At 51.8% G+C, this 11,225-nt stretch overlaps 3 protein-coding genes and 2 long non-coding RNA genes across 5 annotated transcripts in view; 3 read left to right on the top strand and 2 right to left on the bottom strand.

The window, feature by feature from the left end:
* The window catches only part of LOC9655694, a 1,072-nt gene extending 626 nt beyond the window's left edge, over positions 1-446 (top strand). The window contains exons 2-3 of the long non-coding RNA XR_002991665.1: positions 24-249; positions 307-446. This is a non-coding gene — a long non-coding RNA (uncharacterized LOC9655694). The remainder of the gene's footprint in view (positions 1-23; positions 250-306) is intronic.
* Positions 447-722: 276 nt separating this feature from the next.
* Positions 723-2,358, top strand: LOC112344362. Its single transcript, XR_002991664.1, has 2 exons — positions 723-787; positions 842-2,358. It is a non-coding gene; the product is annotated as an uncharacterized LOC112344362 (long non-coding RNA).
* Positions 2,359-3,189: 831 nt separating this feature from the next.
* LOC9655693 (pentatricopeptide repeat-containing protein At4g02750) lies at positions 3,190-6,733 on the bottom strand. The gene is made up of 2 exons (XM_024668930.1): positions 5,054-6,733; positions 3,190-5,002 (listed from the first exon to the last, which is right to left on the bottom strand). Exon 1 carries the CDS (start codon positions 6,725-6,727, stop codon positions 5,246-5,248), a length of 1,482 nt encoding a protein of 493 aa, XP_024524698.1. The 5' UTR covers positions 6,728-6,733; the 3' UTR covers positions 3,190-5,002; positions 5,054-5,245.
* A 1,459-nt stretch (positions 6,734-8,192) lies between these two features.
* LOC9654584 (tetraspanin-8) lies at positions 8,193-9,469 on the bottom strand. The gene is made up of 2 exons (XM_002964056.2): positions 8,817-9,469; positions 8,193-8,664 (listed from the first exon to the last, which is right to left on the bottom strand). The coding sequence occupies exons 1-2, from the start codon at positions 9,312-9,314 to the stop codon at positions 8,335-8,337; spliced, it is 828 nt and encodes a 275-aa protein (XP_002964102.1). The 5' UTR covers positions 9,315-9,469; the 3' UTR covers positions 8,193-8,334.
* Positions 9,346-11,221, top strand: LOC9654583 (glycine, alanine and asparagine-rich protein). Its single transcript, XM_024668994.1, has 3 exons — positions 9,346-9,497; positions 10,053-10,223; positions 10,359-11,221. The coding sequence occupies exons 1-3, from the start codon at positions 9,346-9,348 to the stop codon at positions 11,179-11,181; spliced, it is 1,146 nt and encodes a 381-aa protein (XP_024524762.1). The 3' UTR covers positions 11,182-11,221.
* The last annotated feature ends 4 nt before the right edge of the window (positions 11,222-11,225 follow it).

Raw genomic sequence — 11,225 nt, 5'->3', positions numbered from 1 at the left:
TCTACTCTTTTTTGTTCTTTCAGGAGGTGAGGAGCCCCTTGCGAGAGGTAATGCAAACGATTCTCACTGCAAGTGCAAACTATTTGGTTTCTCGTCTCGTTGAAACCAAAGACAGCTTTGGCCAGCACCGCCAAAGACAACGTCCACAAGGATCTCGAGTTGGAAACTTCCGGCTTCAGGAAGTGTTTTACTGGCCAGAACCGGAACCAGCAGCAGCAACAACAGCAACCAAGCAGGACGTGCACCAAAGTAAGATCTCATTCTTTATTTGAAGCGCCAGACTCTGAATCTTCTACTTTTCAAAAGTTCACAAACAGGGTGCAGTGTGACGAGCTTTGGACTTGTCCAAGTTTTGGGGATTATACATGCAACACGCAACTTCTGGAGGAGCTGCAGCATCTGTTCGGCATTAACGAGAACCTGAACGTGTGTACGTAGATAATGAAGGCGACATGCTGCTCGTCAGAGACGCATTTCATGTTGTGTTTGTTTAACACGACGGTGCGATGCATACGGATCCTATCGCCGGCTGAGATCCAGAAGCTTCCCGTGCTGGCAACAGCAGCACGGAAGAGCCAACCAGCAGGCTCCGATCAGCAGGATTCCTTGAGTAATTAAGTAGCTTGTAAGATTCTTCATTTTGCACTAATTGAGAACTTCCCCTTTTTGCCCTGTCTATATAAAACAGTGGTACTTAGCTCAAATTTAGGGTTCATCGGTGATAAAGGGCTAGAGCAGTGATGGATGCCGCGTCTTGGGGTTTCGCGACCCTTCCACTCTGCCCCAGGTAGGCCGCTTCGCCTCTCTCCCCTCACCGAGTTCTCCCTACTGGGCGCCACAGCGGCAGCTCGTGGACAACGGCTACCCTCGCAAGGTAAGTTCGTTTAGGTAGGGCTTTTCTTTGCGTTAGGAGTAAGACAGATTAAAGCGAAGCTGCTTGCAACGAGCTAAGAGGTATGCTAGAGGCGATCAAGAAATCGTGTTGAAACTCTCAACGCTTGAAGACACCTCTTTTCGATTGCAACGCAAAAGGGAGCCAGTGACACAACAAACAACTCAAACAAGCAAAGTGCAAAACAACGGGCCAAGGAACTCTCAACGCGAAGGGACACTCACCGATGTGGACAACGCTGTTTGAATACGAACAAAACTAACGATCAACGATACTTGGTTTCACGTTGCCAGGTTCGCGTGTGTTTCCATTTGTTCTAATTTCTTGTTATGAAGAAGCCAAGTGACATGCTGGTGCTGCTCAACGACGATAGGAACTGAAAAACGCCATGTCACAGCGTGTGCCAAGAAGAAAACTGCTACTAGATTGGAGAGATTTTGTGTCAACGTTTTGGAGAGATTGTCAGCGCTTTGAGTTGTGTTGTTGCTGCGTTCAACGCAAGACCTGCGAGCTGAGAAACAACGGCGATCTCAGAACTTCAATCCAGCTGAAAATGTACATGACAATGGTCCAACCTCAATGAAAACAACGATCATGATCCGTCGCTGATCCTTGACAGGCCCGGTCCACTCGCACCTCTCCACCTCGCAAGGTAAGTTCGTTCAGTTTTCTTTGTGTTAGCAATAAGCGAGTAAGACAACGAAACAAGAGAGATTTGCTGGAGACAAGAAATATGCTCTAGAATGATCAACGATAAAAGAGAGGCTAGAAGCAATCAAGAATTTGTTGAAACTCTCAACGTTTGAAGACGCTCTTTCTTTTCGATTGAGATTGTCGACGGGGTATGCTCAACGCAAAAGGGAGCCAGTGACACAGTCAAGCTAAGATGATATGCTCAAACAACTCAAACAAGCAAAGTGCAAGACAACGGGCCAAGGAACTCTCAACGCGAAGGGAAACTCACCGATGTGGACAACGCTGTGTGAATACGAACAAAACTAACGATCAACGATACTTAGTTTCACGTTACCAGGTTCGCGTGTGTTTCGATTTGTTCTAATTTCTTGTTATGAAGAAGCCAAGTGACATGCTGGTGCTGCTCAACGACGATAAGAACTGAAAAACGCCATGTCACAGCGTGTGCCAAGAAGAAAACTGCTACTAGATTGGAGAGATTTTGTGTCAACGTTTTGGAGAGATTGTCAGCGCTTTGAGTTGTGTTGTTGCTGCGTTCAACGCAAGACCTGCGAGCTGAGAAACAACGGCGATCTCAGAACTTAATCCAGCTGAAAATGTACATGACAATGGCTCAACCTCAATGAAAACAACAACCATGATCCGTCGCTGATCCTTGACAGGCCCGGTCCACTCTCGCACCTCTCCACCTCGCAAGGTAAGTTCGTTCAGTTTTCTTTGTGTTAGCAATAAGCGAGTAAGACAATGAAACAAGAGACATTTGCAAGAAATATGCTCTAGAATGATCAACGATAAAAGAGTGGCTAGAAGCAATCAAGAATTTGTTGAAACTCTCAACGTTTGAAGACGCTCTTTCTTTTCGATTAAGATTGTCGACGGGGTATGCTCAACGCAAAAGGGAGCCAGTGACACAGTCAAGCTAAGATGATATGCTCAAACAAGTTAAACAAGCTAAGCGCAAAACAACGGTCCAAGAAACTTTCAACGGGAAGGGAAACTTGTGAATACGAACAAAACTAACGATCATTGAAAGTTCACATACTTAGCTTCATGTTGTCAGGTTTGTGTGTGTTTCAATTTGTTCTAATTTCTTGTCATGAAAAAGACAAGTGACATCTTGGTGCTGCTCAACCACGAGAAGAACTAAAAAACGCTGTGTCCAAGAAGAAAAATGCTACGAGATTGGAGAGATTCTGTGTCAACATTTTGGAGAGATTGTCAGCGATGTTGCTGCTGCGCTCAATGCAAGACCTACGAGCTGAGAAACAACGTTGGGCATCTGCGACTTCAAAACTTCAATCCAGTTGCAAGACGTACATCACAATGGTCCAACCTCAATGAAAACAACGATCATGAAAACTCCAGCTGTTCAAGGATATGGAAGTCGAAGTTTGACAGGTGCTTGTTCTAACCAAAATGCTTGTTCAACGAACTGAGAGGTTTCAACCCCAGGTCTATGTTCTCTTTAGTTTTCATTATGGTTTCTCTAACTTCCTTTTGTTTTTGCAACGCCATGAGATTGCAATGGTGACATAGAACAACGTTCCATAACGATGGGTAGATGGAAGTGTACGCTTTGGCAGTGGCAAAACGAGACGATCTACAGAAAGCTACCCTGTGGTTTCCTTGAAAAAAAATGAATACATTTACAAACATTTGTCAAGTAGTTAGTATAAAACACCAAAGTAGCTTGCCAGAGATGAGCGTCTGGGCAGCTACTCAAGAGCTCGTTAAACCTCTTGTAGCTCTCCGAGCTTGAAGACCTCGGGCTCGTCACTTCCAAAATTTCCAAGTCGATCCCCTCTGGCGTGAGCACGAGCAGCTTCGTGTCCTGTCCACGGCCGAAGAATTTCTTCCATTCCAGTCGCTGCTGCCTGAGTGTTTTCATCCAGCCTTTTGTCCAGCCTTGCCACTAGCTCGTCCAGTCGTGCCTCGGTTGGCCTTCGGAAGTAGCTCGAGCTCATCTCCGCTTCTCAGGTACTTGAGCTCGTGCCTGAGCATAACGTCCTCTGGCTTTGAAGTTGCAGTATTACAGGCAGTCTCGGCCTCGGTGTACTGCTGGTTGTATCTCTCTACAAAACTCACCTGGATCGACTCGGGGACGTTGCCACCTTGGAGCCGAGAAGCAAACGCCCCTACCACGTCTCTGTGAAAGGAGATCTCGCGCAAGAGATAAACCGTCGGGGAGGCTCGCTGTTGGGACGCATCAGCTTCGTCCAGAAAATGCTCCGGAACACCCGACGCCAGGTCGCGCAGCCAGGCTCACTGCTCCATCCAAAATGCTGGCTGCGACACGGTTAGCCTCCGGTTCTTCGTAGCCGAGCTTGCTCAGGTACACTTCCAGTAGAGACATGTATTGAGCTCTCACGCAGTCGGGGAGCCGCCGCCGACAATGGTGAGAGAGCCAGAGCAAACGTGGTTCGTTCGTCAAGACGAGGAAAGGGAGGCAGTCGGCAGAGCTCCAGCGGCATTTGTCACCTCCGCTGTAGCGTCGTGGAGCGCTTTGCTGAAGACGTAGTCTCCGGGCCCGGCTTTGGTTTCTTCCCGTGACGAGTTTAACGTAGAGTAGAGCTTTTCTGCCACCAAGTCGCGGAGATCCACAGCATGAAGCTCTGGCTGAGCCGGCGCTAAAGTCGCGAGCCACTCAATACCCCTGGCTAGAGTCTCACTGCAGTAGAACTCGTGTTCGCTTTTCCCAGTGGTCGATAAAACTATCCAGCTGCTGATCTTGTCGCCGTCCAATCTGTGTAGCTGAAGCAGCAGCGCCAACTCTTCTTCTGGTGGCGGCCATCTGTTGAGATCGCCTTCGTCTGATCCAAAGCCACTTGAAAATACCAACAGCGGCACAGAGGTCCCAGTCGGAAGAGATTCCACCAGCGAATGTAGCTTGCTGCGCATCCTGCTTAGAGGCGAGCCTTCGTCAACCCAGAACAAGAGAACGCTTTCCCCGTTGATACTTGGCTGGAAGCTTCTGTCGAGATTAATCTCGCAATGGCACGTTTTCGACGTTGCTCGAGACGTACTATGCTACTGTGTTCCCTTCCAGATTTCCGATCAGCTTCGACCTCAGCCACTGCGCCGGAAGCTCACTGCCTCGTCCCTTGGACGAATTGTCTCCCATGCAGAAAACCAGTTTCCAGTAAATAGTTTTCGCCCATGGATTTTTAGCACTGAGAACCGGAGAAACTATTTCCGACACGTCCAAGAACTTCCACATGCTGTAGAGAAGCGAGACTCGATGCGTTTTTAAATGGTCCAAGTCTTCTTTGGCGAGTCCCTGCTTTGAGACTCGAGAAACGTACGTTCGTCCGTGTTGGATCGGCAAGCCAAGGATCATTGATGACAGCCGCTCGGGCTCGTAGTTTTCGCACACTGGCAGCCTCCACGATAACATCAGTCTTATGCTTCCACTTCCTACAAAAACCACTTAAAACGTTTCACGGGGAAAAAGAAAAAAATACAAACCGGAGTACTTGCTTCCTCGAACTTCATCCTCTCTTCTTCTTGTTGAGCTTCTTTCACTCGAGCTTCTTCCTGCATAAGTTAACGTTGGAACAATTTTTCAAACTAGGAATATTCGGCAAATGATTCTCTCCCTTCTCGAGTTGCCGGAATGTACCTCGAGAGTTTCTCGCGCTGCGACGATGGCAGCTCCCCTCAAGAACAACAAATCTCACGACTGGATGCCCGCCACGAGTCGAGCTCCTCATCCTGCTCGCTCAATGCGAGCTCGGAGAACATGGCATACGCCGAGGACATCATGGGATTGAGCAGCGTGATCTCGCCCGCGGCTCTGGCGCCTCGATCCGCCTCCCCAAACATCTTGCACGCATCCAGAAACGCTGTCCAGGCGACCACGTCTGCGATCACAGGCATCGTGTCGAGCAATTCCTCCGCCAGATCGAGGCGCCCGGCCTTGCACAGCACGCTCACCATGCACCCGTAGTGGCCCGGATCGCAGGCCACGCCGTGATCGCCCGCCATGGACACGAGGTAATCCCTCGCCGGATCGAGGAGCCCTAGATGCGCGCACGCCGCCAGCACGCCCATCATCGTCTGCCCGTCAATGCCCACGCCCTCGAGCAGCATCTCCAGGAAGAGATCCAGGGCGTCGGATCCGTGGCCGTACTGCGCGTGCCCCTGGATCGCGATCGTCCACGTGGCTACCGTGCGGTGCTCCATGGCGGAGAACAGCCTCCTCACCTCGTCAAGATCCCCGGTCCGGGAATATCCCTCGAGCAGCGCATTCCACGCGATCACGTCCACCGCGGAGAGGTATCGCAGCATCTCTCTCGCGCCGCGGAGCTCGCCTTGGTCGGAGAGCACGGCGGTCATCGCGGTGAAGGCGATCGAGTCGCGCTGGGGCATCCGATCGAAGCTTTTCTTGGCAAGATCCAGATGCCCGTTCTGGGCATAGGTGAGGAGCAGCAAGGACCAAGACGCCGCATTGCGCAGCTTGATCTGCGCGAAGAGCCCTTCGGCGAGATCGACGCGGGCGTTCTTCCCATAGGCCGCGATCATCGCGTTGCAAGCAGTGGCGTCGCGATCGCCGGCGCCACCGATCCGATCGAAGAGCTCCTGAGCCTCGGCCAGATGCCCGTTGTGGGCATATCCCTGGAGGACCGACGTGCAAGTGACCGTGTCCCAGAGCGGCATCCGCCGGAAGAGCGCGCTGGCCTCCTCGAGCCGGTCGTGCCGCGCGTAGCCCGCGACGAGGATCGCCCAGCTCACCACGTCCCGACCGGAGATCATCCCGTGGAAGAGCTCGCGCGCGTCGTCCAGGCGATTGATGCGCGCGTAGGCCGCGATCATGATGTTCCAGGTGAAGGCGTCGAATCCCGGCATGGAGTCGAAGAGGGCGCGCGCGTCGTGGATCCGGGAGCTGCTCACGTACGCCTGGATGATGCAGCTCCACGAGTACTCGTTGGGCAGCCGGACGCGATTGAACACCGCGCGCGCGGTGTCGGGGTCGCCGCATTTGCCGAAGAGGTCGATGAGGAGATTGGTGAGGCGGCGGTTGTCGCCGTGGGGGCTGCGGGCGATCTCGTCGTGGAGGATCTTGGCTTCGTGGAGCTTCCGCCCGATGGCGCACGCCCTGATGCGCTCCTCGAATCTCCTCGCCAGGGCCGCGGCTGCCATCCCCCATTTCACAATGTCATTCCAAGAACCCTAGATTTACTTCTCTTTTTTTTTTTCCTTTGGAGCTCCAGGAGTGGACACATGGCTTTGGAGAGATTTGTGCCAGTGCTCTGTAGCTGCGAGCTTTGAATCTTCTAAAGATCTAAGAGAACGATCTGAAGAATTCGTGTTCGCTCAACGTGGCAAACTCTCAATGTCGAAACTCAAGAGCTGAAGGTTTAAAAATGATAAGACTCAACACAGCTCAATGTCCAAGGAAAACATGAAACGAGCTCCTTTTTTAAGAGGCTGCTGGAAACGAATGAGACGATTCCGTAGGGTAAGATCAAGAAAGGCGGGAGGCGATGGTATGCTCAAACCTAGCATCTTCCTCAACGTTTGAAGATGCTAGGTTTGAGCATACCATCTTTGACTGTGTCACTGTGTCGTTTGTCTCTCCTTCTTGCACGCCATTGGCATTTTAAATAGAAAAGAAACAATGTAAACAACTCAAACAAGCTGAATGCAAAAAAAAAAACAGAGTGCGTGAAGGGGAGAAACGCTTGCCGTTGAAGACACTGATAACTGGACTGCGCTGTGTCAATATGAAAACAACACATGAAAAACAAGGATCAGTAAAAGTCGAGACGGACGTCGAGAACGAGTTCATCTTACCCCCGTGTTCTTTAATTTGCTCTAATTCTGCCCCAAGCGACACTTTGTGCACGGTAATAGGCACAGTGATCACAGGAGTTTCTTTCTTTTTCTTTGGGACAACTAAACAAGCCTACTTGAACTGCGAAAGTTTCAAGAACAACTCAATGAAGAAATCTACGTATACACCGATTCGCTGCCTGTCTCCCAGTATTCCTTTTACTTCGGATCTTCCGGGTTGGAACAGAATGCTGGTAATGAGATTTGTCCTCTTTTTCTTTTCTCTTTTTCTGTACTGATGCGAGGTTTTATAGCGTCTTACACTCGATGGCTACCCAAAGGAAAGTTTGTTCTAAAATTCTTGCCAATGGATGTTCTATTCAAGAGTCTCCAAATGATTGAAATACTGGAGAGACTAATGGTTTGAATTTATAATAATTGTTATACTAATAAATGTATGGTTGTGCTGAGACTTTTTACTTTAGTATTGGCTCGCTAGACTGATTATTCACTTTAGAGCGTCAAGAGTTGCTCAGAGCAAGGTGAGAATTAAGCTCTAGCTCCATTATCTGATGCCTCTATCTTTCACAGGAGAGCACGACTCTACAATTTGTCTTTCCAGTAATTGTCAAGCGACAAGGCCCGCAATGTAAGTTATCAATCGCGAGAGTGTTCTGATTTTCGCTTGAAGGTTTCTCGGTTTCGTACAATCGAATCAAGACTTTGTCGGATTTACAGTGTATTCTAGGTAGGTAAGCTCAAGCTTTTGGCGTAAGCGTGGTGGTCGTTTCCTCTCGACTTTTCCTTCTCCTTAACGCGTTTTCATAGATCGTTTTCCAGGAGCTCGAAGTCAATGATATTCACGTATAGAAACAATCCAAGCTATACAAAACAATGAAAAGAAAAGAAAAGAATATCGGGAGCAGCGAAAAACACTCCACTGAGGAAGAAGAAATGGCTATGGAGTTGACAAGCTAAGCCTTGCCGTAGTAGTAGCCACCATGGCCATAGTTCCCTTGCCTGCGGGCGTTTCTAAAGGCGCAGCAGCCAATGGAGTAGACGACGACGAGCAAGACGAGGACAACGGCATTGACTATGGCGACGCTCTTGTATTTGGACTTGATGTTTTGGATGAGGCCGGCCTTGCAGGAATCGCAGTTGTAGCAGAGCTGGCTGCGATCGTTGCTCCAGGTCGTGCAGTCGCGCTCGGTGGCGTTCGCGGGAGCCGCGGTCGGGGATGGAAGCCAGGTGGTGGCGTTTTGGAACTGGAAGTTACAATCGGTGGGGGGCTTGCAGCATCCGGACTGGAAACCAAAACAAATCGATGAGAAATCCGAGAGCATTGATCGGAATTGGAGAAGATTTGGAGTGCAATGCCAGGAAGAACTCAAGACAAAAACAGAGGATCCAAATTGGGAGAAGAATGAGATTTGGGGAGGAATTGCGTGTGACTGACCTGGATTGGCGAGAGATTGGCCGCGTAGAACCGGTCCCGGGTGTTGTAATCGCCGTCGAGATCGTTGCAGACCCTGGAATCCCTGAGGCAGCTGCCGATCCGGCGCCAGTTTCTGGGCTTCTCCACATATCGCTGGAGCCACGTCGAGTAGTCCCCGAGGCGGTAGTCCTTGTAGCCGCGATTGGAGAGCGCGTGGCCGGCGCCCCTGTTGGTGACGACGAAGGCGAGCGCGGTGAAGATGAGGAGGAGGAGGATGAGCAAGAACATGGCGAAGAGGTAGAACCAGAGGAGCCACGCGACGCGGCAGCAGCCGCCGATGAATCCCGCGATGGAGACGACGAGGATGAAGACGCCAATGGCGATCACGGGCCACTGGAGGAATCGCACGCACTCGGTGTCGCCCTTGGAGGCGAGCCAGATTCCAGCGCCGATGATCGGGATGGAGAGCACCAACGTGCAGAAGTTGATGATCCCGGTGACATAGTTGCTGGCGCCCATGGCTGCCGCGCTCGATCGATGGAATGATTGAATGAATCGCGGCGAGAATTACACTCTATCGATCAACGAGAATGGAGAAAAAGAGGCAATGCGAGGAGGATGGAGGGCAGCCCCACGCGCGACGTCTTCTATACATAGCTCAAGACGCGTTCGCAAGTATGGTGACATTGCTAGGCTCCTTCGGTGACGACCTCCAATCTCGACTTTGTCAAAGACTTTCTTCTGAACTTGAATTGACTCATCCAACGGTTGCCAAAGCGCCAATTAGATTTCCACGTGGCATACGTTTGGAACCCCACGTGTCTTGTCGCCACGTAGGAGGTTTATCAGCTCTAAGAATATGCGACTTATCCGACGGCTGCCAAGCCTCAACTAGATCTCGACGTGTCATATGCTCTGGAGCCCCATGTGTGCCTAACGCCACGCCGGATTCGAACAGACCTTTTTGCTAAACTTTGGAATTTCCCTAAATTTGAACCGGCCTTTTGCTAAACATCGTCCGGGAGTTTTTGTCGGGATCTTACTAATTGTTGACTCTTCTTGACCATTGGGGCTTTGCCAAGAGCCGACCCTTCAACCCCGTGATCGCCAGGATTGTATCCCCCGAATATGCCCCTTGCCACGTAGCGCAGTTTTCCACAATGGGAAGAAGGCTCCTGTCAGCCTGACACAAACTCACACCCAGCTTGGCCTTCTTGCTTAATAGTTGTGTTTGCTTCATATCTATCGCTTCGCTAGGGCTCCACCAATCGAGCACGAGAGAGGAGAGATCGCAAGAGAGCACAAGCTTGAGGGCAAGGATAGAGAGAGAAAGCGAGAAGAGAGGTCGGTGATGCAAATCGATGGCGGCCTCCAGGCGGACCGAGTGACGCTGGATCGGGAAGATCGATCAGGTGAGCAGGAGATCGAGTGGCGGCAGCGGGGGGAGGAGGAGGAGGAAGAGGAGGAAGAGGCGGTCGAGGAGGAGGAGGAGAAGAAGGAGGAGGAGGAGGAGGAGGAGGAGGAGGAGGCCAGGAGGAACGATGATGCACGGAAGGATTGGAGGGAGGAATTGGTGGAGGAGGAGGCGGCGAGGGAGCTGGCGGCCACGGATTTCCTGAGCGCCGGGTGCCAGCACTCTACTTCCCGATCGTCGGCCTCTGTAGCGTCAGATCAGGATCAGGCGGCCGAGGTGGCCACGCCCACGCCAGCGTCTACGGCCGCCACGCAATCGAGCCCCTGCCGCCACTTCTCCTGCACCTTTTGCGACCGCAAATTCTCAAGCTCCCAGGCGCTGGGCGGCCACCAAAATGCGCACAAGCGCGAGAGGTCGGCGGCCCGCCGGGCTCTCCGCTGCCACACCAGCAACCTCGCCAGCTTCAACGGCTCCTGGTCGCGGTACCACCACCAGAACCACGGCGGTGGCGGTGCAAGATTCTCCGGTGGCGCCGCTCCCTTCCGCGTCCAGTCCATGGGACTCCAAGCCCACTCCACGACGCCAATGGTGGCCAACACTATGTGCGTCCCGCAGCCAGCGGCGGCGGCAGCCAGCTCCCAACATCCGGGAGCTGCCGCGTGGTCGTCGCTGTCCCCAAGAGCAAACATCGGGAAGTCCAGTTCCCTGCGACAGCCGGCGATGACGTTTGCACGGCCCGCCGGCGCTGCCAGCTTCCGCACGGGTGAGTTCATGCGTCGGTGTGTCGACGAGAACTTCCGGAAGTCCAAGCCGGTCAATGGCTACAGCCATGGTCAAGGCCAAAATGGTGATAGCCAGAATGGTGGTGGTGGCGGTGGTAATTATGGTGGCGGCGGTGGTGGTGGCGGTGGCGGTGGCGGTGGCGGTAGCGCTGGTGGTGGCATAGATTTGTCGCTCCGGCTTGGATTATAACTTATAAAAATTGTGAATTTACTATGCTCAAAATTGGCGAGTTT

The sequence above is a fragment of the Selaginella moellendorffii genome, unplaced genomic scaffold (assembly GCF_000143415.4).
Source record: "Selaginella moellendorffii unplaced genomic scaffold, v1.0 SELMOscaffold_4, whole genome shotgun sequence".
Lineage (NCBI taxonomy): Eukaryota > Viridiplantae > Streptophyta > Lycopodiopsida > Selaginellales > Selaginellaceae > Selaginella > Selaginella moellendorffii.
The sequence above is the reverse complement of the archived record's forward strand: the minus strand, read 5'-3'. Positions and strand labels throughout refer to the sequence as shown.